Source organism: Leptonychotes weddellii, chromosome 11 (genome assembly GCF_054177405.1).
Source record: "Leptonychotes weddellii isolate Sample4059 chromosome 11, ASM5417740v2, whole genome shotgun sequence".
Classification (NCBI taxonomy): Eukaryota; Metazoa; Chordata; class Mammalia; order Carnivora; family Phocidae; genus Leptonychotes; species Leptonychotes weddellii.
In genome coordinates this window covers 52,012,924-52,039,846 of record NC_138379.1, presented here as the reverse complement: position 1 = coordinate 52,039,846, position 26,923 = coordinate 52,012,924, and the positions used below count along the sequence as shown (strand labels likewise).

General features: G+C 49.8%; 1 protein-coding gene across 12 annotated transcripts in view; it reads left to right on the top strand.

Moving 5' to 3' along the window:
- Positions 1 to 26,923, top strand: part of TENM4 (teneurin transmembrane protein 4) — a 711,025-nt gene that overhangs the window by 212,766 nt on the left and 471,336 nt on the right. For 9 of the 12 annotated variants that reach the window (XM_081798930.1, XM_081798929.1, XM_081798920.1 and 6 more), the window contains exon 3: positions 11,684 to 11,785. The exons of the other annotated variants lie outside the window; for them this stretch is intronic. In XM_081798930.1, coding sequence (XP_081655056.1) covers positions 11,776 to 11,785 — 10 coding nt within the window. In that variant the 5' untranslated portion in view covers positions 11,684 to 11,775. The remainder of the gene's footprint in view (positions 1 to 11,683; positions 11,786 to 26,923) is intronic. 12 annotated transcript variants of the gene reach the window in all.

Genomic DNA, 26,923 nt, shown 5'->3' with positions numbered 1-26,923 from the left:
AGTACTGTGGAGAAACATCAGGAAAGGGGTTGGGAGTGTTGGAGGGAATCACAGTTTTAAGTCAGGCAGTCAGGAATGGACAGAAATGTACAATGTAGCACAGAGAAGAAAGATTTCAGCTAGCCACGGGGAGGGACGCGGAGGGATGGCATTATTGGCTGAAGGAACAGCAAATGCACAGGCATGAAAACGAGAGGCTACGGGCATGTTTGGGAAATTGCAAGTGAGTCAGGTGCAGCAAAAGGAAAGGGAAGAAAACTTCAGGACTTGATGCTGGAGAAGTCAGTTGTGGCCACATGGTGAGGGTCTTGTGTGTCCCCAGGGGCAGGGATGCCAGTGACCATGTGAATGCTGTGGTCCATGCAGAGCTCACCTACCATAGCTGTCTTCCTGAGCTAATGGCCAGTGGCTCCCCACCCCCACCCCCCGCCCTGGGCCAGAGGCCTGGCATTTATAACCAAGAAATGGTGAAAAACTGGTCCAGTCCTGTCACGAGAAAAACATCAGAAAAATTCCAATAGTGGGACATCCTACAAAATACTTTTCTAGTGAACCCCCAAAATTGTCAAGGTCATCAAAAACCAAGGAAGATCCTAGAAACTACCACCACCAAGAAGAGCCTAGGGATGTGTGATAACTAAATGTAGTGTGGTGGCCTGCATGGGATCCTGAAACAGAAAATATTAGGTGAAAACTAAGGAACTCTGAATAAACTATAGACTTTAGTTAATAGCAATGTAATGATAGTGGTTTATTGATTGTAACAAAAGAACCATACTAATATAAGATTATAAGACAATAATGGGGAAACTGGGTGCAGGGTATGTGGGAACTCTGCTTGCAATTTTTCTGTAAATCTAAACAGTTTTAAAAATATTTTATTAAAAAAACGAGGCATGTTATAACAAAAATTGAAAAAAAAAAAAAAAGCCGAAGTAGGAAAACATTTGTAACCCCCACATTTCATTGGTTTTCCCATCTCTGGAGAAAATGCTTTCTTTTCCAATGCAGCTTGTCCCCCCACAAATGTTTTCAGCTTCACCAAGGTAGAAATAAGCCTGTGTGGCTGTGTGGGTGGGCACGAGAGGTGGGAGAAAGCGGCTGGGGATGCTGAGGTTGAGATGTGTCTACGCTAAAGCCTCAGCGCTGGCTTCCTGTCTGAGACCGAAGGAGATTTCCAGGGAGCAAAGCATGTGGCAGTTCATTAACAGCCCTGCTGTTCCACACCTGGTGGTCCTTTCAGGTTCTGTGGGGGCCGTTGGTCCGGGACACTTGGGTCAGTCAATAAAAGGCCACCTGTGACAAGGGCCTGAGCGGAAGCAGAAAGTAAATGCATCACGGATCCCAGAATCCCCTGCTCTGACTGTGGGAAGCTGACCTCTGCTTGGAAGCTTGCCCACCATTCGAGGGGCTGGGGCCATGGAGAGTTTGCAAGCCATTGTCCCTCAATTTCTGGTGGGCTCTTTTTTTCCTGTGTGTTTTTCTCGGTCCCAGCCGGTGTCTGTCTGTTTATAGATACGTTTTCACATCCAAATTCTTCCTTAGTAACCGAGGATGCTCTGTCTCTCAGCAGCCACTAAAGTATTCTATTTTATTCCCATTTCCATCCTCTCTCAATAAAGGATGGCTTCCCCACCCCTCTGAGTTTGGTAGGATGGAATGCTACCCCTTTCTAGTAGGTATCCCCACAGACAACACCCAAACCATCCATATCACATTAAGACTCAACTGTCTCACTGAATTTGATGACAGATGTCTTTCTTGGCCTGTCTCAGTTTCATTAAACTCCTGGCTTCCCTACAGAGACTCAGGACACCCTAATCTGCCAAAGGATTCTGAAGTTTCACAACGGAGATCCTTGGCATCTATAGCATTAATGATCGGCCTTCCCCACCTTAGTTTACCAACTGACACAAGAAGTCACATTTGAAGCTGGTTAGACTCCTGGTGAGCGGGTGGGGGGAGCATTTACCTGACTGTGTATTCCTATGCTCCTCCTTCCATGGCTGCTTCCCCAACCTCACAGAGGCCCCACCTATCACTTCTTACCTCTGGGGTTTGATTGCACTGGTCAGTTCTGCACTGACTCCCTATCCTGGCCCGAGCACAGTGCGGCTTTGTGCATCCATTGTACCAGGGGCTGCAGAGTGGGACTTCCACCTGCTGACTCTCTCTCAGCACCTCCATTGGTCAGAGTTACAGCAGGAAAAACAGAAACTACTCTAGGTTTTTCAACAGGGGGAATTTAATACAGGAATTGGTCACATAGTTGATGAAACAACCGAGAAGCTCAACAGTACATGTTGAGACAACCCAGTGATCAACAACAACGGGAAACTACTATCACCCCTAGACCAGAGGGCCAATGAAAGAAGGTGATGTTTCTAGATCCCAGGAGCTGGAACCATTCTATAGGGTGCCTGTCAGGACCTAAAGCAACAGAGTTTATGTGGTTGCTGCTAGGGGATGCTAAGACAAGCAAGAGAGAGAGAGAGAGAGATTGGCCCTAGCTCCTCCCTTCTCCTCACCTCTGATCTTCTGCCCCAGTCTTCCATTTGCCAAACCCACCTGCCCAGAAGCTGGTAAGCGAGGGAGCCTGGGCATTGCAGTTCCTTGTGAGATGGAGCAGAGCGGGAAGCGTGGGGAACGGACCTGTGTGCAAACTGGCCTACCAGGCATTCAGCCCTCTCGCCCCACCACCCTCTGTTCAGGCTGAGTTGGCCCCCACCCATTCCAGAAAACTGCTGCTCTTTTCTCATTTTTCTGATCGAGACAGCTGGCAGCCTGATTAGACGGCCTATTCTTGTATGATCTTCTGGATTGAACAAATAAGGGAAAATCAGGATCCTCCTCTACTTTGGGGAGGGGGCAGTATACTGTAGTATCTGTAGTCATCAAATCTTGCTCATGTGGATAATTGCTGTCCCTAGCCCTTTGGAGGAGAGCAGCAACTCTCTTGTTTTGTAGGATCTTCAAGGTAGTAGAATGGTGCTTTCTGTTCATTCTTGGAATAGTGGCAGCCCCAGAATCTCACCTACACATTGAATGATTATCTTCTACTCTACAAGACCAAACCCATAACCCACACCCCACTATCCGGCCATATTCGTCCCTGAGGGCCTGGGTTCAGTAGTTATTCTAGAAGGCTGGGGAGTTGCTTCTGGGAACCTCCAGCTGTTGTCTGAGATGGTTAGTTGTTTGCAGCCTGCCATCCCTCAGATTGCCTCTCTCTTCATCTGCGAGTTTGGAGCCCTGTTGCTGGCATGGGAGCTCAGACAGAAGGGAATGTGGACAGGAAGAGTCCGAGGGCAGAGCAGAAGAAACAAAGGCCCCTAAGTTTGTGCAGCCAAGAAAATAACATGAAATGAGATGAGGGATTTGGGCTGGACTTGTTTTGTTTTGGAGCATTTCAGGGGGCCAGGCATGCAGTTGTGTTTGGATTGGGAAAAAAGGCATAACTGTGCAGAAGAAAATCCTTTTCAAATTTTACTCTAGCTGTTACTGGATTAAACAAAAGCCAAGAGGCTTAAACTGTGTGAATGTATGAAGGTTGCTGCATCCCAGACAGGAGGGACCCTGTCTCCTCCCAGGACATGTTTGGACAGCATTTGGAAGCAGTGGGCTTCCTTGTTCATCAGTCCCCTATTTGGTAAATTTAGCATCAGGTGGAGCCACTCACGTTACTTTCCTTTTCTTTGCCCTAACAGTAATTACTAAATAGTAATAACAGTGTTCGTACTCTTGGTTCAAAGTGACAGAAACCTCAGAATTAATTCAAAACAGAGGGATTTTGACTACTGCCTCATGGAGTCCAAGGACTTGAACTTTCCATCCAGAGAAAATGCAAAGAGATGTGTAGAATTGGGACCGGGGTTTTCATTCTGTTCTGCTTAAGTTTGTTCTGACTCTTTTTGGCTGCTCTGGTCTGCTTCTCTTGTGAGCTTCCTTCTCTCTCACTGAAGACCAGCTTTCCCCTCTGTATTAGTCTCTAGGGCTGCCGTAACAAAGTAGCTCAAACTGAAAGGCTTAAACAACAGAAATGTATCGTCTCATGTTCTGGAAGCTCAAAGTCCAGATCAAGGTGTGGGCAGGGCCGTGCTCCCTGCATGTTTCCCTCTGAAGGGAGGGGTCTGTCCCAGGCCACTGTCCTGGCTTCTGGTAATTCCTTGCCATGTGGTGTTCCCTCTGTGTCTGTCTGTCCAAATTTACCCCCTTTTAATAAGTATACCAGTTGTATGGGGTTCAGGCCCACCCCAATGACCTCATTTTAACTCAGTTACCTCTGTAATGACCTTATCTCCAAATAAGGTCCCATTCTGAGGTATTAGGGGTTAAGACTCCAACATATCCTTTTTTGGAGGACACAGTGCAACCCGTAACACCTACTTGGCCACCAATAGCTCTCAAGTTTTTCCATCTTACAACCTTCAGTACTAGAGACTAGATTCTTTTTCAGTACCCAGGGAAGAATTCTAACCGGTCTGTCTTTGATCAGGTTCTGCTCTCCCCAAGGGCAGCTGGGGCACCCAGAACTATGATTGACCCAGCTTCTTTAAGGTTCCCAGTCTTGAGCCAATCCACGATGACCAGGGAGTCAGGGTCCTTTAAGAATATGACAATTCTCATAGGACCCCTGTATCTGCAGATCAGCTAATTAATGCTGGGTACAAATCACCCAAATCATAGTGGTATATAACAAAGGACCCATTCTCACTCATACTCCACATCCATTGGGGACAAGAGAAGTGGTGGGAGGGTGGAGGGGTTTCTTGTAATCCCCCCGGGATCTAAGCCGACAAGCCATCCCCTGTGTCAGGCACGGGGCCAGAGTGAAAGGAAGCTCCGGAGGGTCCTTAACTGGCAATAAAATCTTCTGCCTGGAAGGAGTGCACTTCTGCTCGCCACCCACTGGCCTCAGTTGGTGATGTGGCCCTCTCGGGGTGTGTGATCCCACCTATGCCTGCAAGGCAGTGATCCAGAGAGGTTGCCAGGCAACACTGATGACCCGTACGACCCACGTGATGGGAGCAGTGGGAAAAGTGGGTCCCAGAAGCCAGGAAATGCTCTCCCAGCATAAAATGGGGTGCTACACAGTAGACGTGTGGGCGAGCACTCCAGGGGCCTTTTAGGCCAAAGGAAGGGCCACGGGAAAGATGGTGAGGTGTGAGAAGCAGCTTGGTCTGGCTGGAGCGCAGAGGGTCTGAGGTGAGAGCGGCCAGGCTGGACAGTGAAGAGGACTGCCTGCTCTAAGGCAGGGTTTGGATTTTGTCCCAAAGACAGGGGCACCAACAAGCCTTGGGAGCCGGGAGCAGCAGGGTCAGACTTGCATTTTAGGAACCGCATTAGCAGCATGGTCATTTGAGGGAAGAAGGGGAGGCGCACTAGACCTGCACAGAGCTCAGGTCACCCCCAGGAGTTCCTAGTGCAATCACCTAGACCCGGTGCCTCTTTGGTGTGGGAGTACAGTTAGTTATGATTGAAACAGCAAGGATGGCTTTGGGAAAATGCTGGCGTCTGCCCTGGGTCCTGAAGGAAGAGGAGCCGGCAGAGGTAGAAGGAGGGGAGGCTTTGCAGGCTGACAACAAAGCTGGGAAAGCTGGGAGCACTCCGGTGGTTGAGAGCAAGTGTGTGTGTTTATCCTGCACATTCAAATCCCGGAATTTTAAAAAAGATTTATTTATTAGAGAGAAAGCGTGCACACAAGTGGGGGGGAGGGGGAGAGGGAGAAGCAGGGAGCCTGACACGGGGCTCGATCCAGCGCCCTGGGATCATGACCTGAGCCAAAGGCAGCCGCTGAACCGACGGAGCCCCGCAGGTGCCCCAAAATCCCCGAATTTTTGATGATGGGCTTGAAGGGTACACAGTGGTTAAGTAAAAGCAAGTTTGAGAAAATTGAGAAAACACCCCACTGATACCACAGATTCCATCAGGTTGCTTTTTAGCACCTGTTGCTGTTTGAGAATGGTTTATTCCCCGCGTGCTCTCGCTTTATGCCACACGTGAGCTCTTGTGCGTCCCGTGAGCACACGATCGTTCCCTGGTGGGAGTCCCGTATCTTCAGTCTCACTCCCAGGCAGTTGTGCCTGAAACACACCCCTCTCCACTCCACCGTCTCTCTGACAAACTTCCCTGAAATAGCCTGGATCTTCAATCCTTTCAAAGACAAATCTCCATGTGCCGCAGATTTGGGGCAGCTCACCTGTGAAGGAGCCATGAGCCATCACTTGCCAAGGCTAGCATTGAGAAACCCCTGTGAGGACACAGAGGAAGCACCCCAAGAGAGAACCCCGAGTGGAAATCTGGATACCACCTATACGCCGCAAAGTGACAAACGAGACCCTCCAGCTTCCCTGTGACACCAACGCGTCCTCACCACGAGTCTGGGGCTGGCTCCCTCGCCCCACCGAGGACCTATACCAAAAGTCTTTTAGGCCTTCATGAATGAGGATGACCAGTTAAAAATTCATGAGACAATTACATTAAACCATCTGCTGCCTTTATTTCCCCCTGTGTGCGTTAAAAACATGCAGCTGCTCGACACAAAACATTGCATTGCCCTGCGGGGCTCGTGGGCTGGTCCTGCACGTGGCAGGTGGAGGGGGTGTGGGGTGGGAGGGGAAGTGAAGGGCGCATGCCCACCCAGGGAGCTCCACCTGGCTCTGAGTGTCTCGAGCACGACGGTCCAAACCTTTCCACCCTCTTGACGCGCTCACTGAAGGAGGTGTTGTTCTGTGTATGCAGTTGATCCTGTTTTGGGTTAGTGTCTGTGTGTGTGTGTGTTTTTCTTTTTAATCTGAAAATTGGTCTTTGAGTCTGCAAGCAGCAGCTGCAGCTGCCATAATTAAAATGAAATAACCTGCTTCCTTTAGTCCTTAGGGAGAAAACCTTAAAAAAAAAAAAAAGTCCATATTCTAAATGGACTCCGGAATGTGGTGAATGTCCTCGTCTCTCCCTCTACTTGCAACGAGTTTCCTGGCTTTGCTTTTCTCTGGAATTGGGGGAAAGAAGGAAATTAACTGTTACTGAGCTTTTACCTTGGCCCCACGCACTCTGCAGGGCTGTCCCAACTGCACAAGTCAGCGTTTGAATCCAGTTTGATGCTTCATTTCTTTTCCCGCTGCCAGCCACCCTCCAGTATCCTGTTAGGTAGACCTGGTCCGATTCTGTCCAGAGACCTGGGAGGCTTGGTATTATTAAGATGTTATTGAAAATGTTGGCGCATATAATTGGCTTAGATTAGAAACCAAAGTTCTTTGCAGGGTAACAAGGTGAAGTAGTCTGTGCAAATGATTGCATGATAATGAGATGGTTTTCAGAGGATCAGATGTGCTCTTGAAGGTGTTGCTTAAAAGTCACTCTTCAAACCAGGCTGGGAAAATAAAATCCCACAGGAGCTGAAGCCTCTGTGGTTTGTTTGGATCTTAGAACAAGGTAACTAAGGGAGAAAGGGTAACTGTGTGCTAGGAATTGAAGATGCAGCGGTCACTGGCTTCAAGGAGGTCCCGGGGGGGGAGGGAAAGACATGCAGACCAATAATTAGAAGACGTTGGTAATAAGCAGTAGGTCAGAGATACGTACAACTTGCTATAGTTTCAGCTTTTTTTTCCCTTCCAAAGTCCATTTCCTCAATTGGGACTTTGTGAGGAGCAGAGCCACCTCACAGGGAGAGCAATGTCCAGAATGTTGAACATGAAAAGAGGAGAAGAAATTATTTTATGTTCTTGTGTCTATGCCAGGGGTCTGCCATTTAGCCTAATCCCTTATAATCATCCCCATTTAATAATGAGGAAATGTAAGGAGCTCAGTGGTTTGCCCCAGGCTGCAGAGCCGGTAATTGGGTGCGGTGTGATCCAGAGCCCCCCTGTTTGCTTCTAAAGCCCCTGCTCTTCCTGTCGCATGAGGCTCCCTCTAAAAAAATGTGCACTCCTGATTGTCAGGTATATACAGCCCATCATGACCTGTAGTTAGAATGAGGAAATTTTTTTTTTCCTGTAGAAAAAAACCCCAAGTTTTAATGGCAAGCATCTTTTTTTTTTTTTTTTAAGATTGTATTTATTTATTTGAGAGAGAGAAAGAGAGCACAATCAGGGGGAAGGTCAGAGAGAGAAGCAGACTCTCTGCCAAGCAGGGAGCCTGGGATCATGACCTGAGCTGAGGCAGACGCTTCACCGACGGAACCCCTCCGGGCACCCCAAATAGCAGGCGTCCTGATAGGATGATCCATGGTCTTCACCAGGCTGCAGATAGGACTACCCAGTTCAGGAGGATTGAGTCCTCTGGGCAATCCTCCCAAACAGTAGAGTCGGCCCAGAGTGTAGAAACGCTTGGTCCCTCATGGACATCATACGTGGCCCGAGCAGAGTCCTGGGTATCGAAAAGATGCCCCCCCCCGCCACACCCCGGGCTCCTGGGTCAGCTGCTCCTGCTACCATGGCTTAGCGAAGAAGTGAAGGACAAAAGCAACACTCGCCTCTAAGGGAAGAGGATGGTCTCCTGCTATGTTTGAAATCCTCTGCAGGAGACTGTAGCCTATGGTGATTGGGACCCAACTCAACGCATTGTCCTATCTCGTTGATTTGTGGCCACTTTGGGGAAAACAAACAGAAGCAAAGGGGCTCTGTGCTTCATCCCACCCAGGCCTCTTAAAGGCAGTCTAGGAAACAATCACATTCTGCCCACCTAGGTAGGCAGGAAGGGGCTCTGGAAGCAGAAGGTGTACTGAGAGTATTGGGGTCGTGTGTCACATGCTGGGTCATACGCTTTATGGCTCACCTGCAAAGAAAAAGAACAGCGTTTAGATTTCGTTTCTACTGCTTCCTAGCTGGGGGATTAGAGGCAAGCAGCTTAAATTCCCTAAAGTCTCCTTTTCTTGCCTGCAAGTCTGGAAGGATAATGCTTGCCTAGTGCAGTTGTTTAGAAGTTTCCATGAGATCAAATACCAGCCAGCCCCTAACACTCTGCCCAATGCTTGGCACGGAGTGAGGAACTTCCTCTTCTCTTCCAGCTCATACTGTGCCAGCCTTGTCGAATTCATCTTCTATAGCAGATCTCCAGTCATGTCACATCTCTGTTCAGCAGCCGTTGGTGGCTCCTAATTACTCATTGGATAACAGCCATCTTCTCTGGCTCGGTCTTCAGGACCCTGTTTTTTGGAACCCACCTCCCCTGTCAGGTGCATCGTCCTCCGTTCCCCTCCACACAGCCCACATGCTGGGAAGCTGAGCTACACGCTTTGCGTGCTTTCCGCTGCGGTGCTTTGCTCCCTCGGACAGAGTACCTGTCCACCTAACATGGACTCTGGCGCCAGGCTGAGCTAAAACGGACTGTTGTCTAGTAAGTGCTCCCCGGTCTGCCAGCCACGCTGGCCTCTTCGCTCCTCTGTCCCCTCCCTGGCTTTCATCTGTATCTCTCTTGCAAGACGGCCAGGCCTTATCGTTCCTTGCCGGGCTGGGAGCTTCCTGAGGGCGAGATCTGTTTCCGAGTCACCAGTGGGTCCTGTACGACACTTCACCCTCACTATGTGAACGAGTGAGTGAGTGAGCGAGGGAAGGAAGGAATGAAGGCTCCAGTCCCTGCCCAGCTGGGTTTCCCCTCCATCAAATGCTAGTTACATAAGCACCTCTGAGATGGTTCAGTCCACCCATGAGCCTTTTCCTTTCACTCATTATGGCCCTTGTTGGAGTTACTTCGGAAAAGAGGGAATTCAGGGATATGAATTGAAGAGGAAATAGAAGAAACGGAGTTGAGGTTTTCCCTAAAGCCCTGGCAAAGAGGAAGGTGGAAGGGAAGCTAAACTAGGTCTGTGGCCTCCCTAAGAGGGAGAGGAACCCTAAGGCCCAGGCCAGGCCCCAGAGCACAAGCTGTGGCCCGAAGCTATGGGGGCAGAGTGGGATTTTAAAACCAAAGAGAGGGGTTTGAGGGAGACCCTGGGTATTTTGTCTGAGTCACTGCCTATGGCCAGGACCCCGGCAAGACCCTGCCGGCAAAGCCAAGAGCTCTGAGTCCTAAAATCCAGCAGGTGCTGGGCCCGCGGGGAGAGGTCCACACACAGGAGAAAGTGCCCATTGTTAGAGCAAAACAACCTCCTGTGGCTCTCTGAGACTTTGGTGGGGAAGCTTTCAAGGAATAAGGCGTGGTAAATCGAAATCAAGGGCATGATAGCCATGACTGCTCATTCAAGATGCCTCAGATGATAGTCCTGTGCTCTGTCGCGTGCTGCCTATTGCTTATTACAGTGACTGTAGTGAGATTTTTAAACGCTTTTCTTGGTGTGCCTCTAGACTGCGTCAGTTCTGTTTCTGCCCGGCAGGTCTTCTGTTCTGGGGGGTTCAGGAGCCTGACCCCTGAGGGCGGGGAAGGGACAGTCTGCCCTCGGGGCCTGGTCAGTGTTCTTGCCTGATACAGTTCCTCTTTGATCAGAATAACAATTTACAATAAAGAAACATGAAATTCAGATGAAGCTAGCACAGTGTCACACTTCAGAAAATTGTATTTTTAGTAGAGATGACCACTAATTCCTCACCTTATAATGGACAATCCTGTCTTCTTAGCTAGGCCCCTACCTATATTTGGCAAATAGGTATTCAGGGATTTTCTAGAAAATAATTTTTACCTCAGATGCCTAAATGCATCCTTCATGCCTTCTTCAGCCTAGTGCGTCTTCTGTATAAAAAGGCATTTTGTGGTGTTTTCAGTGGGTGTGACACGTGGTGCAGGAGAAAGTAAACAGATCTTGCATCTGTGAGGGTCTGTGTTCAAATTTCATTCCCCCTCTTGCAATGACCTGAGGCAGATGACTTAAAACCTTTGAGCCTCCCCTTACTTTTCTTCTGAGTAGGGTAGCATTTCTTTTACTCGTTTCATCAACCTTTATTGTGTGCAGGTATTTCCTTAGGCACTGAGATCACAGATGAATCAAATTCACCATCGTAGAATTCTGGGGGCAGAGAGGACCTCACCAGTCACCAGGTTCAGAGTTTCCCTGTTTCACATGAGGAAACAGGCTCAAAGAGAGGATATTTGCTAGAGGTTCCAGTGTGACACACAGATGTGCCAGAGAGAACTGTTGTGTGTGAGGAACTCGGCCCAGGTGACTCCCAGCACAAGCCCATGTGGTATATCCCAGGGAAGGTCGCCATTTTATAAGGCAGGCCACTAAGGTTCAAGGAGGTTCAGTGACACGTTTATTTGCCTGGTGAATCAATGATAGAACTGCTGAGGGGGGCCAGGGCCTGGTGCCCATCCCCCATCCCCCACCCCCACCACAGCACCCAGTCGGTCCATCTTCATAAAACAACTCAGTTCACCTCTGCTCCAAGTCCTTGAAGGGCACTAGGGTCGTATAGAGGACTGATCTGCCGTCCCTGCCCTTGAGGGGTTTGGTCAGACAAGACCATTACTCCCACAGCCCAAGATGAAATGGGGGAATAGAGGAAGGTATGCCAGAGCTGTCCAGGAAAGCTGCATAAAGGAAGTACATTCTGGTGGGATTCACAGGGTATTTGGGACCTCCCTCGCCCCCACCCCACCCCCCACCGCTTCTCTTCCTTGCTGTGGCATCAGGAACAAGCCCCTCCCCCCACTGGCATGTGTTTGCAATGGCTGCTGGGGAGAAATCTGTGGGAAAGGGTCCAGGGCATCTTGCCACTTCACTCAGTAGGGTCTGTGTTCTCTGCTTCAACAGAAAGGATCCTGCCTTGTCCTCCAGGATCCTATGGCCCTGGAGAGAGGGCTGCAGGGCCCAGGGACACTGCTGACTCTTCAGAACGTGCTGACATGGAGCCAGGTCAGTCCCCTTGTCTGCTCTGATTTTCTGTGTCATCAACTGCAAACCTGTGGTCTTAATGAGAAATGCCATCTTGGAATCTGAAACCACGCATGTTTTTTGGTGGAAGGCTTTGGCCACTATGCAGCATGGGGAGTAATAGGAGGTCAGGCCAGAGTGGGAGGTATCGTTTTTGGGGAGCAGATGCAGTAGGCAGCGCGGTGGGTGCTAGAAGCCCAGGCAGCAGCCAGCACAGTGGGAGGGCAGGGCAGGCAAGGCCTAGGCATCCAGGTGGGAGGTACCATGGGCGCTAGCAGCCGGGAAACACCGTGCAGGTCCGGGACCACGGCAGGGGTGGGGAGCGGGGGCAGCAGTGGCCATCAGGATCATTCCAGAATCTGGGAGACCGGGGGCAGGGTCCAGAGTTGGATGGTTCCATGTTGAGCTGAGCTGGAATGAGATCAGAGGCATAGTTGAGAGTGTGGCAGGAGAAGCTGAATGGGTGGCAGCTGGGACAGGGGGGCTGGGGGCTGGGGGCTGGGCCAGCCTGCCAGAACAGCCCTTTCGAGGCTTTTCTCCGTGTTGCTATGCAGAAGAACAATGACAGAAACAGTACAGAACACCTGGGTTGCGTCAGGAAAATGGAAGGATGTTTTAGGCTAGAGAAGGTAGCATCATAATGGAGGCTAGGTCATGATGAAGAAGGCTGAAGAGTCAGAGGAGCTGGGACTCAGGACCCAGGACCCCAGGAAAGAGCCCTGCAGTGAAAACCACCTGTGAACCAAGCACTTTTTCTTATCTGCCAAGCAATCTTGCCAGGTAGACGTCTGAGTCTCTCTAGGCTCGGTTATGCTCCAGTAATAAGTTAACTCCAGAATCTCAGTGGCTCGAAAGAGCAAAAGTGTATTTCTTGTTCGTGTTCCATGTCCAACCAAGGGAGGTAGAGGACTCTGCCCTACCGAGCGACTCAGGCCAGCTTGATGAAAACTCTGCTGGGTTGTAGGGATACCTCCTGGAACATTCAGCCACCTTGGTCTCTGCAGTCGAGGCCGAGAACCGGAAGGCACAGCGCTGGCCCTTAAATGCTTTGGTCCAGAAGTCACCTGCAGCCCGCGGGCCCAAACTAGTCACATGGTCCTGCCTGACTTCTAGGGCTCTGGGAAACGTGGGGGAAATGAGGTTATCCGATAAGAGTAACTGTCTCTGCCACAGGAAGTATTATTTCTGTCTAACAGGCAAGAAAATCGAGGTGCAGAGAAATTAACTGTGTTGTCTGAGGTCTTCCAGCTAAAAAAGTGCTAAAGCCTAGATCTTACATAACCTCTGATTCATTCATTTATTTGGCAATTCGACAAAGGCGTACTGAATACCAACAATAAGCCGAGCACCAAGCGAGGCTCTGGAGCTAGCACAGGGAATGAAAGCAGAGGTAGCTGCTGCTCTCAGCCTGAAAAACATGTAAGTACAAGCCGGGAGGAGCACTCAGCCATCCCGACATGGCTGTCTGAGGAGAGCTGTTAAGATTATTAGCTTTTCATGTAGAAGGACGGGTAAAATGGGGTCACGTCTATTGAGGCCTTGTGCCAAGTACTTGATTTGTGCATCTCATTGAACTCAGGGAGCCCCATAAGGTAGTCCTTACCATCCCATTTTTAAGATAAGAAAACTGAGGTCCGCTCATTGAAGTAAGATAACTAAGCTAAAGGTGAACCGTCGACCCTAACCGTGCTCACTTGTAATGCACGAACGGTGGAAGAAGAAATTGAACCTTGCCACCTCCACGCCACCAAAACCCAGGAAGAATGCTCTCCCCTTCCTCCTCTAAACTCTCCATCCCGGCCCTTCTCCCCCAGCTCCCCCAGCATCCTGCTGGTGTCACATGTGAACACAGCTTTCAGCGACAACAGAGGAGGCCTCGTGGAGACCAGACCCTGGGTCGGTCACTCATCCCAAGTTGGTGCCGCCTGTAGAGCTGGGCCCACAGCAAGGCTTGTTGAACTCCAGGAGGGAGGGAAGCAGTCACAGAAATGAAGGTAGTGGGATCTGACTCTGGCAGGATGGGGTCAAATCTGAGCCTTGGCACAGGCAGATTCTTCTGTCTAGAATGTTCTCCGTTCTCTCGCTGGCCTTATCTCCCCTCATCCCTCCCGTTGCACACTGTGTTATATGTACACTGACTCCATCACTTCTCTCCCCTCCTCAGCTTATGTGACCACCTCCTCTGTCCCCACACTGGTCCAAGCCATGGTCTCGTACCTGGATTATTGCAGTGGGCTCCTCATGGGGCTCCACTTCCATCCTTCTCTCCAGGACTCTGACACCAGTCAGATCAGAATCACTTCTCTGCTCAAAACCTGCCGTGTGCCCCCATCTTTGGCAGAGGAAAAGCCAAAGGCCTCACGGTGACCCACTAGGACCTAAATGAGCCAACCCATCTCCCATCCCACCCCATCTCTCCTGTGCACCCCTCACCCACGCCGTTCGCTTCTTCACTGTTCCTTGAACCATAAACACACTCCCACCTCAAGGCATAAGGCACAAACGCCTTTTTTCCAGTCTTGGGAAAGCTCTTCAGGCAAAGGGATAGCACTGAACAGACCTCCACATCGCATCCGAGGGAGCAGAGCTCACATAGGCTGAGAGGTGCCCAACGAAGTGTGTTTGCGGCTTGGGAAGTGCCCCCCCAACTCCGTGCAAGGAGCCACCCTCCCAACCCAGGCCTTCCTGTGCCCTCTTCCTTTGGCGCTTGCCCATGTGACACTTCTCTCCACCTGCTGCATCATCTGTTACTCTGTAAGCTTGTCTGTGGTCTGTCTTCCCCCATTGGAACATAAGCTCCACAAGGGCAGGGATTTACTTTGTGCTGTTTCCTGGAGTGTTCTTACTTCTGGAACAGGTGCTCGGTAAGCACATATTGAATGAGTGAATGAAGAAACAAATACTTTCACAACACATTCCACATCGATATTTGCTTACACGCTATTGTCACCCTCCTGCCTTTATGTATGTTATTCTGAACCCTTCCTGGAATGGCCCCACTGCCCTTCTCCCCCAGCTAAACTCTAGCTCTTTCTCACTCGCTCTGCCTGCCCTGGAGATGTCAAGGGCAAGCGCAGCTCCTCGTCCTTGAGCCCTTCCCCGCCATGCCTGGGGCACAGCTAGAGTCCTGCTACTGTTTGCTGGCTTGAGCCAAGTGGACCAGAGCAGCATGTAGAATTGCAGCCCTGGGGCTACCGCTCTCCTCCCCTGCATGTCACCTCACCCACAATCAGGAGGCAAGGAGCCCTCACTGCCAATTCAGTCGCCTCCTGCTTAACGCCCGCCTCAGAGATCAGGAAGATGAGGCAAATGGGACACTAATGAAATGCAGAGAGAAAACTAAATCGGGAGGTGTTGCAAACACTGAGGAGGAGGGAGACTGATTTAAAAGGATCTCTCCAGTGTGGGAGGGGGAGTGCAGTGCGGGACTGCAGAACCCCGGAGTTAGTGTCCCCATGTCCCACCTCTGACACCTGCGTGTAGGGTGGCCTGCATGATCCCTGTAGCTCCAGGGGCTTCACATTTCTGACTTTAAATTAGGAGCCTTTTACTTGATTGACTCATTTGTTCATTCCCACCTTCCCACCAACTTGCCAAAAAAGATTTGAGTGGGTTAACAATCTTAACTTGATTAATTAATGAAGACCAAGAGCAGTTAATGCAAAATTAAGGTAGAAAGTAAGAGGAAAAAAAGGGAAGGGGAAGGGACACCTGGGTGGCTCAGTCAGATAAGCATCTGCCTTTGGCTCAGGTCGTGATCCCCAGGTCCTGGGATCGAGTCCCACATTGGGCTGTCCAGTCAACAGAGAGTCTGCTTCTCCCTCTCCCTCTGTGATCTCTCTTTCGCTGTATTGCAAGGAAATACATAAAATCTTAAAAAAAAAAAAAAAAAGGGAAGGGGAGAAGAAAAAGATTTCCAGGGCTGCTCAGAGAGGGGGTTCTGGGAAAAGGGTTACAGGTGGGGTGGTGGATGCTGACGACCTTTAGTGATGGAAAAGCTCTGGTCAAATGGTAGTGACGATGACCAGTGTTTCAGAGCATTTCATATCCACTGTCTGATCCTTCAGTTATAGGCATTGTCTGCTGTGTGCCAGGGACCGCCACAGGGCATTTTTTTGTCTTTGTCACATTGAATGCTCACAGCACCCTGTGGTCTTTTAAAGCCCATTTTTGAGATGAGACAACTGAGTCTCAGAGACATTGGTCGTCTCTTCAGCAAATGGTGCTGGGACGATGGCTATCCACATGCAAAAGCGTGAGGTTGGACCTTTCCTCACACTGTATACAAAAATTAACTCAAAATGCATAGTTGACCTAAATGTAAGAGCTAAAGCCATAAACCCTTAGAAGAAAACATAGGCATAAATGCTCATGACCTCAGATTAGGCAGGCAGTGGTTAGGCACACACAAAAGGGAGGAAAACAATACATAAATTGGACATCATCAAAATTAAAAATTTTTGTGCTGCAGAGAACACCATATGGGAAATAAAGATGAGCCCGGAATGGGAGAAAATATTTGCAGTCATAGATCTCACAAGGGATTTTATTGCAGAATATATAAAGAACTCTTAAACTCCTCAATAAAAAGACAAAGGGCCTAATTCAAAAATGGGCAAAGAGTTTGAATAGGCATTTCTCCAAAGGAAACAACAGAAATGGCCAATAAGCGCATCAAAAGATGTTCCACATTTTTAGTCATCAGGGAAATGCCAATCAGAGCCATTGGGTTCTTTGTGTGGGCCCGGCCTTCCTAATAGCGAAGCCTCCTGACCACACACCTCTCTGAGCTTGGGGAAGGGGTTACTGCGTGAGAGGCTGAGTCAGAGGCCTGGTTTGCCATTAAGGTTTTCACAGGAAGAGGAAGGAAAGGGAGGAACAGAGAGAAACAGGCAAGACAGAAGGATCCGGCCAGGGACAGACTGTCTGTGGGCTCTTTTCCTGGTAAGAGGCAGAAACTGCCATCTGAGAAGGGTTCTCAGGGCTAGTTATGCCACTAGCCCTCTTCACAGAATGCCCTAAAGCAGTGGTTCTCAAACTCTCTGGTTTCGGGACCCTGTTTGACTCTTCCAAATTATTAAAGACCCCAGAGTTTTTGTTTATGTAGATTATGTCTATCAAAATTTGTCATGCTAGTGATTAGCACTGAAAAAAATGTAAAATCATTATTTATAGCTTATTTAAAGTAATAATAATAAACCCTTACATTAACATAAATAACACATTTTTCATGAAAATGACTTTTCTACCACAAACAAAAAATGTATAGAGTGGCATTGTTTTACATTTTGGCAAATCTCTTTACTATTTGGCTTAATGGAAGATATATCTGTTTCTGCATTCGATCTGGAAAACTCCACTGTATACTGATAAGAGAACAAGGATGAAAAGGGCAATATTTTAAGTAGTCTTGACCTCACCGACTTCCCGAAAGGGTCTCAGGGACCTGCGAGGATCCCTGAGCCACACTTTGAAAGCTGAGCACGAGAAGTAAGGTCCTTGTCCGAGTCCAGCAGAGAGTGCAGAAGAGGTGTCTGTCAGCCTAGTAAAGACAGGAAGAGAAGTGAGGACAGTCTGAGTGGAGAGGTGACAAGAATCCGCCTGCACGGAGGCCTGGCTGCCCTGGGGAGGCCTCAGGTCTCAGGCCTTTTGCACGTGATATTCTCTTGGCTCAGAATGCCTTCTCCATCTTGGTCTATTGGCAAAATCCTCCTTGTGCTTTAAGATTAACTTTGGATGCACCTGCCTCTGGAAAGCCTTTCTTACCATCCCTAACATCCTCAAGGCTGAGTTAAGCCCTCCTCCACACCCAGCACCGTGATGGGTGCCGGTAGGGTGAGCATTGTAGTAGGGGAGTGGCTGGGAGGTTGAGGCCTACTGGTGGAAGCCTTGGGGTCCCAGGCAGAGGAGCTGGGGCCTTTTGCTATTCTTGTTTAAGAAGTCAGAAGCCACTGGAAATTTTTTCACAAGCATCTACTTGATGGTGTACACATTTATATGTACAGAGGACGGCAGTCACCAAAGGGCAGAGAAAAGTCATCCGCTACTAATTCTAATTCACTATCAACTAAAGGAATTCCAGCGATCTAGAAGAGAGTGGGAAATGAGGAAGAAGAAGGAAGAATGAAACTAACAGCTAATTGAGCACTCACTCTGTGCCAGACATGCATCATGTTTATGTAATCATCAGAGCAGCTAGGGCCATCTTCCCCATTTTACAGACGAACAAACTGAGGCACCCTCCTCCCTCCCCTCCCCAAGGATCCCTTGCTAGTAAGCGGCAGAACTGGGATTCAGACACAAGTCAGTCTGCTTCTAAAGCTCGTAACTGCTTTTGCCACCACGCCACATGGGCTTGGTACTGTGTGTCTGACCCCGAGTGTTTACTGCTACCACCCTGCTTTTTAAAAATGTGTTTCTATCACTGCTTTCCAAATACACCGGTTCGCCCTTAGAAAGTTGAACGAGAACACCGGTTATGCCTCTTTGTTCCACCATGGCAGCTTCCTGGCACATAGCAGATAGTCCAGAATCTCCGCTTTTGTATTGCTTTCTTTCCGTAGAAGACATGGCCACAGTGGAGATATTAACCCAGTGGAGATACTCATGAGTTATCAAGTGGTCAGGCCCTGCCCAGAACTGGCCATTCTGGCTGGAGACGGGAACCTGGGAAGTCAAAGGGCTTGGAACAGGTATGTTATTCTTCTCAGGATCAGGCTGGAGAAATAATCCTGTGCAGCACACCCTAGTTCTTCAACAAATGCTCAGTGTGGCAACCCAGGCTGATGAGGCTGAATGTACTGTTGCATCTGGTGCCAATTAGGTCAGTTAAGCAAGGGTAAAGGAACATTTATTGAACTCTTACTGTGGGGTAGTCTCTAGGCTAGGCACATTGCATGTTTTTATCCTCATGATGAAAACCTTTATGTTTGGGGCTCGATGAGATAGGAGTATCTCCATTTTCCAGTGCCCAAACTGAGACACAGGAAAGTATCTTGCTCAGGGACATAGATGTCCTAGGACATGGAGGAGCTGGGGTTTGAAGCTGGGTCTGTTTGAGAACGTCACACTGTCCTCCCCGTGAAGAGAAAATGCGGAGTCTGCAGGGTGATTCATGAGGCTCAGTGGCCACCGAAACCCTTGTGCTGGTGTCAGGCTTTTGCTCCCCAGACCATCTGTCCTCCCTGGCTCCTTTTCTCTTCCTGAGTTTGCACCTGCAACTTTTGCTCAGAGCACCTGGCATGGCCACCACTCTACCATGCCCCCATCATCTTTCAGCACCAAGTATCAGCTTCGTCAAATTCCTGGGCCACTTGACCTTAGGGAGAACGAGATAGGAGGAGCAGGTGACTTATGAAATCCAAAAGGTGTCACAGATGGAGCTTGAAACCCAAGAGTTCCCTATTTGCCCAAAAGAGGAATTCCTCTAGGCAAGCTTTTCTGGTCCCAGCCTTCGATGCTTCTTGGGGAAGCCGGGCGTGGAATTTTGCCCTCCCCGAGTCCTGCCGGGGATGGGGTTCACAGAGCGACACAGCCACTGCTCCAGAGGTGGCTGTCCTTCTGAAACCCCTTAAATATCTTTGTTTCCCTGTCCCCATCCTCCCGTGGTACTGCTGCTTCGCAGCCCAGGGTGTGCAGAATGATCACAGAGCCACTGACCAGCCGCATGCCTGGTTGATTTCCAAATGGGAAGGTCAGTGTCATTATCCTTGGTGGATTCAATGACCAAATCCTCCTCATGGTAGGGCTCGCTTCCTGTTGCTAACTGCATCTTCGGCTGCACATCTCAGTGGCCAGTTCAGCCGAAGCAGCAGGTCGTGGCCTGGAGGCCCCTCTCTGAGGCTGCGGACCTCCATCGCTGCACTGCCTTGACTTAGTTGCTGGGAAGTGGATGTCTTCGGACCTCTTCTACTCCCCCACAGCTTTTGTGAAAGTTCCCTTGGTGGAAATGAGCAGTAAGTCAACATCTGTGAGCACAGAATCCTTTGCCTCTTTGGATTCTAAGCATGGCAGAAAAGCCGAGTGTGCAGCAAACGCCCCCGGGGGTGAGAACGGACATTCGTTGAGTACCTATTACATGTTAGCCACTGAGCTCGGCATTTCACTGTCCATTTCCCCCTCACAACTACTGGTGAGGTAAGCACTGTTGTTTCTGATTCACAGATGGGGCCGTGGAGCCTCAGAGAGGGTCAGGGACTTTCAGTCACACAGCTGGGAGGTGGGGGAGCCCGGAGCTGAGTCAAGGTCATCTGCTGCAGGACCCGACTTCCCCCCATTGGCCTGAAACCATAACGGGAACCACAGCAACGAGAGGTACTGTTCGAGGCGTGCTTGCTACCATCCAGACTCGTATTAGCTCATGTAATCCTTTTGTGACAACCCAGGGGTGTTAGGTACTCTTATCACCCCCGTTTTAGACACGAGGGACCCACAGTACAGAGAAGTGCTTTCAGAATGAAAACTTTCCCAAAGGGTATTTGGAAGGTGAGCCCCAGTCATCTGCCAATTTGCTGCTCTTTCATAAATAGCTCTTGTCTAAAAATAGCACAGGCCTTGTTCATAGAAGGCACTTCATGTTTGGTTATTGATAATTAACTTCACAGTATCCTTAGCCCCCCCTCCCCCCCGCCCAAAACTGGAATGGCTATTCTGGTTGCTGTTGACACCCTCTGTGGGCCACTGAGCTGCCGCTTGCCATGGGAGACTTCTGATAGGTCAGAGAATCCTGGTCCTGGATCCCAGATGTAAGAGTCCAGAGCAGAGACTCTGGAAACAGACCGGTGGAGACCAAGCATGGCCTAACAGCTCTGGACTCTGGGCCAGTTACTTAATGCCTCTCTGCCTCAGTTTCCTAACATGTGAATTGGGTATAATAAGAGCCCATGCCTCAGTGGGTTATCACAAGGATAAAAATCATATAAAATGCTGATAGTCAAGGGTAGCACAAAAAAACAGGTGCCCAATGACTGTGATCGGTCATATTTTAGAAGATTAGTTTATAGAGTTGGACTCCTGAGGTGATCTAGGTCTACCCTTTCACTTGCAGATGAGGAAACTGAGGCCCAGAGACAGGTGGTGATTGGCCCAAGTCACACAGCATTTTCTGATTCCAACGCCCAAGTTTATTCCAAAACTGTAAGCCAGATTTAGAACAACAGTCTGGAAGAGCCCATACATCAGCCTTCCTGTTTCTAGAAGTTTAGTTGGTTATCTTTCAGTCTGCTTTATTTTCTTTATTGTCTTTTCTTTGCTTATACTTTCACCACTTTGACATATTTCTTTAAATATTGTACACATTTCATTTTCTGCATCTGATTATTTTAGTACCTGTTGCTTTCCTAGGTCTGATTGATTTGTTCATTGTTTCTGCTCTCTCTTGCTCATGATGGCTTGTTTTCTCACATGCTCTGTGATTTTTTTAAATTGTGCATTTATGATTGCTAAAACTTTGTGCGATTCCTTTGAGGCCTGAGTTGAAAATTCGTTGCTCCAGAAAGGGTTTGCATTTGCTTCTGCCAGGTACCTGGAGGAACCACCAACTTGGGGTCGCTTTAAACACTCAACTTGGATTGGGGTTTTTTGGGTTTTTTTTTTCTTCTGGCCACAAAGTAATACATAGTCAGGTCCCAGACCCACATGAGGGCCATTTTGTGATTGGAAATTCTCAGCCATTTAAAAATTTTCCTTCCCCTGTGCCCAGGCCTAGGGTCAAGTTTCCTTACTGCCTCCACCTGCAAGGTGGGATTTTGTGTTTTTCTGATTCACCCTTTCCCCAAAGGGTAAATGTCTCCTATCTGAGTCTTAGCCATAAGTGAGAGTCTCCGTTTCCCTTCCACCTTCTGAAGGACTGTGCCTTTGCTTCTTTCCTTGGCTCTTTAAGACCAAAGGCCCCAGGTCACTGAGGAGCGGCAGGTTCCCCCAGGCCCACCACCCACTCAGTGTTTGGGAACCTCTATGAATTCGTGCTGTCTCATGGTTATTTTGACCTCTGAGGATTTCCTTCTCTTTCCTGACTGGTCAGCTCTGTATTTAAAAATAAATGTGTTTATTTAATCTGGCATTTTTCCATACACTGTGTTAGGGTGAGTCATCAGTCCTACTGTTGGAAATACACGTGTGAAGTGGCCACCCCTGTCCTTCATTGGTGGGAGCATGACTTTATCAGTTAGGGTTTCCCTGATTATTACTGGTTGACAGTGTATCAGATTTTTTCTCCAAGGTCCACAATGTGTGCCCAGAGAGCCAGGGGGGAAGTTTGCATACCATAGGCCAAGTCCATCTCTCATAACATCCACTTCTTTCTGAGATCTCATCCTGTGCTCATCTCAGTCCCCACAGGGGCCTTGATCAAGAACATTACTGTAGATGTTGCCCAGTGAAAACTCTGGTTTCATGAAGGTGCCCAAAGGGTGCCACATTCTGAAGACATGCCTGCATGCTGTTGCTTGATCCAGCCATCCCTGATGTGGTCTTTGCTAAAGCATTAACCCAGTGCAGCAGAGACAGCACAAGCGATTTTAAATTCATTTGCCCATGAGTTCATCCACTCCACATTCACTGAGCACCTACCACATGCTGTGCCCATGTTAGGCTCTGGGATACAGAGATGGATAAGGTGGAATGGGGCTTAACCCAAACTCAGGTGGGGATGTCTGGGCAGGCTTCCCATAGGAAGTGGCAAGTGAATCTAAAGTATAAGGAACAGATAGCAATTCTAGAAGCAGAAAGGCCATGTCCCTCAAAAGAAAACATGAAATGCTCCCCTTGAGAAGAAATGGTCCAGCTAATTTTCCTTTCCTGTTCTTAGTCTGTGGGTAAGCCTTGCCCTCTTCCACTCTGGGGACAACACTCTGAGAACCACAGGTGTAATTTATACATTCTCAACAGGGGCACTATCATTCACAAGGTGGTGAAATTGGTTCTTGGAGGGCTGGGAGTGAAAAAAATCTTTATTACAAGGGCTTGTGGTCCTCCAACGGGCCAGTGTACATACACAGATATATTGTATATCTGCAGTATCAACACTTATAGGAAAGGGAAGGGAATTAGAAAAACAAATGTCTATAAGCCTTTTTGGCGGGGACGGGGGGACGGGGAGAAAGGCTAAAAGCCTCTAATGTAACTGTAAAAGCAGGTAGCATGACAGCCAGACATGCCTGCATCCAAAGCTGCCTCCCTCATTTAACAGCCTGTATAACCTTGGACACAATTAATTTCCCCAAGCCTCAGTTTCCTTACCTGTGAAATGGGATAACATCTCCCCTCACAAGGCCGTTCTGAGGTTTAAGGGAAATGATACGTGTCAGTATCCTGGCACTTAGTAGGTACTCAGTGACTGCTATTAGGGGCGAGTTCCCTGCCCCCACCCAGCCCAGCACACACGTTCAGGAGAGGGCCCAGACTGGGTGAGATTTGTTGAACGAGCGGTTTCCAGACAGTCACTGCTGCAGGCCTTGAGCATCCGCGTGTAGGAGAATTCCCTTCTCCGGGACCGTGTGAATGTGCAGGGTCCCAGAAGCTTTTGGAATTATCTGAGAGAGGGGTGGGGTGGTCCATGTGACTTATCAAAGACAACATTTTCTGGTGCTTCCTTCAGAGACGCAATTAATATTCAGCCTGTTTAGAGCGATTAACGTGAGGGAAGCCAAGACATCCAGGTGGAGTTAAAGCTTATTAGCGATTGTCTTTTAAGGGGAGAGTTTGGGGTTTTCCCGTGGGCTGTGAGTTAATTTGGGCACCTCAACCTGGTCTCCTGGTGTCTCAGGCCTCTGAGCCCCCATTTAGGGAAGAAGCTATTGACCCAGGCCCTGCCTGAGCAGGGTGTGAATAGAAGGGAGTGACGTGGGGGGAGGGGATAGCAGGGGCCTTGGGGGAGGAAGGTTTGGATGGCCCTTCTTTGTCCCCCCGCGGCTCCATGCTTCCCTCTGTTGCCTCACTGTTGCCCCGAGATGGCCTGTGTAGATGAGAATTCCCTGAATAACACCTGGCACGTAACAGGCCCACATCATACATGTGTTGGATGATTCGCTTTGGCCCCACCCCATAATTATAACTAGCATCACTATTTCATAATGTGTTACGTGTTTTACTGCATTATCTCCCTTGACCCTTACGGCAGCTCAACTATTCCGTTCCTTCATCAGAATCGTCCCTGTTTTATAGATATGGAAGCCAAGCTAAGAGAAGTTCGGATGTTTTCCCAGATGACTGAAGCGCAGAGCCAGGGGAAGGGCGGGCTCCTAACCCTGGCCTCGCATCCACTGCCCTAACTGGATCTCCCTGCGGTCAAGGCCGGCTGCCGGGTCAGTTCTGAGCCCCAGTGCCGGGCGCAAGGGAGGGAGGGCAGAGCCCTCGGGTCCAGCACTGAGCTGTCTGTCTCCCTCCCCGCACCCCTTCCAGCACCGCTGCTGCCTCCATGCCCCCCCCCCCCCCCGGGCCTGTCCCGGTCAGGCTGACTGGCGACACGCCCCCTCTGTGTCAGTGACACACAGCTGGGAGCACCCAAGCCTGGGAACCCGGGAGCACCGCTGCGCCCCGTAGAACCGGGCGGAGGGACCTTCTTGCCGACACCAGCTCAGTTTCCCTGCAAGGCCCGTCCTCTGCAGTGGGTTCGTTTTCTCTGCTCAATATGTCAGGGCTGGGCCCAGGGAATCCAGACGTGGCCTGGAGAAATGCCCTGCAGCTCCCGCACCCCTGCAGCCTCAGACTCCCCGCCTTACCCTACCCCCACCTACCACCAGGGGAAATACACACACACAAGACACGGAGTCAGGGGGCACTGGGGACCAACTAGGTTAGAAGATGAGAATCTCCCGCTTTGTAAAGCACACTGTGGTTGGCCAGTATGTTCCGGCACCTTCTCTTGTTGATCTTCACAACAGCCCTTCGCAGCGGTGGGGGTTGTTGCTGTCTCAGCCAGGAAGGTGAGGGTGTCCCCCAGGAGGAAGTGCGGGGCTGGAGGGGCCTTTGATGTCTGCTTGCCCCGCTCCTCCCAGCCCAGGCCCGGGGAGGAGGGCAGTGTTCTGCAGCGCACACAGGGGGCAAGGGGCAGACCCAGGGCTTGAACCCAGACCCCGCTGATTGCAACAGCTGTGTTCTTCCCCTGCCTTGTGTGGGCACATCTCAGCGAGGGGAGACCCTGGGCAGCCGCTGGGCCCAGAGCAGGGAGTAAAATCTGGGGAGACTTGAGGAGCAGCCAGATTTGGAGGACTGGCCATGAGGCTTTATTGCACTTGCGCCTTTCCTCGGAGGCTGTGGAACAGGTTCTGGTCCAGCCATGCCCAGTAAAAGAAGGAAGAGGCTCAGAAGAAAAGCAATAAAAGCAAGGAGCTGGGCCTTCAGAGATGTTGAGGTGGGAGCCCAGGGTGACCCTTAGATAGCATCCCTAAAACAGAGGTCTGTTTGTGACCCTCTGCACTTAATGATTTTCCGTGGTTCCCTTTGCCCTCCAGAGGAAGCCCACACCTCTCATTGTATCAAAGAAGGTCCTGTATGACTTCTTTTCTCAGAAAAGTTTATCATAAACAGCAAAGGACTCTGGGTTCAAATCCTAACCCTCCTCCTTCCCAAAGCGTATCCCCTGGAGCAACTTTCTTTCTTTTTATTATTTTTTTTAAGATTTTATTTATTGGGGTGCCTGGGTGGCTCAGTTGTTAAGCATCTGCCTTCGGCTCAGGTCATGATCCCAGGGTCCTGGGATTGAGCCCCGCATCGGGCTCCCTGCTCTGCAGGGAGCCTGCTTCTCTCTCTCCCACTCCCCCTGCTTGTGTTCCCTCTCTCGCTGTGTCTCTCTCTGTCGAAAAAATAAATAAAATCTTAAAAAAAAAAAAAAAAAGATTTTATTTATTTATTTGCCAGAGAGAGAGAGCGCTGCAGACAGAGGGAGAAGCAGGCTTCCCACTGAGCAGGGAGCCCAAGATGGGGCTCAATCCCTGGAGTAACTTTCTTCACCACCCGGTGCCTCTGTAACTATGTGTGTGAAACTGACATGACGATAATGTGTCACTGTTGTTAGGATCAAGTGAGGTAACACAGAAAGCTCTCCGGGGGCCCACCTGCCCTAGGCCCACCTGCCCTAGACCCTTGCCTTGCCCTGGCCTCTCTCCCACAGCAGGGGCCCGCGGAGCCCATGCTGGCTTCTGCACCCACATTGCAGTTCTCCAGGCACGAGGGGGCATTTCTGGGTGTTTCCGCTGGGACCTCTTGCAGGCAGGGTGTCTGAGGGCCAGGCCGCCCCCAGTAGGTGTGTATAGCGTGAATCTGTCACTGTTCCATGCTCTGCCCAGGACCCAGAAGTTCATAATTGGTGCCGGAAAAGTTTATACAGCTACTTGGGCAGAGGGGTAGGAGGCCCACTGAGGCCGGGGCTGCACCTGGCAGCAGCAGATACTCTCAGGGCCTCATTATCCACCCACTGGCAACACCACCCCCCAGCTTGAGCCTCAAGTAAGAACATTCCCCGTCTTTTGTGTTGCCTCCCAACAGAAGCTACTCTCTGTTTCCAGTGCCACTTGACTGCACTTCCACCTTCTTCTCAAGGGCCTTCAGGAGAGGCCAGATTTCATTCTTTCTACCTTGAGCACTACCTCCTTTTTTTTGTGATTTCCCCAGTTAGGAGCAGCTCCCCACCTACACGCAGGTTGGGGAAAGGGCTTTGTAGCCAAATGGGTGGCTCTGCTAGAAAATGGCCCCAGGGGCTGAAGGACCTGGACGGGCTTCCTTACACCCACGAGAGGCTTAGAGCCTCAAAGCAAGTAGGTGCCCAGGTCCCACTTCCTGAGGGTGCCTGACCTGCCGGGGGCCCAGAACCTTGGTCTCAGGTGTCACCCCGAGCCGTGCACCCCGGGCTGCACAAGGCTGGCCAACGTTAGTGGTATCTTTTTCTACCTTCCTTCATTTCGATTATGAAATATTCTTTGCATCAGAAAGTAGGGCAAATAGGACAGTGAAAATCCAGATACCTACCACCCAACTGAAGAACTAAGACATTAGAGTATGGTAATAGCCAAAACCTGGAACTCGTCCAGGTGTCCTTCACGAGCTGACACCATCTGTGGTACACCCATGCCGTGGACACTCCTCAGTGATAAAAAGGAATGAACTAGTGACACCTGCAACTTC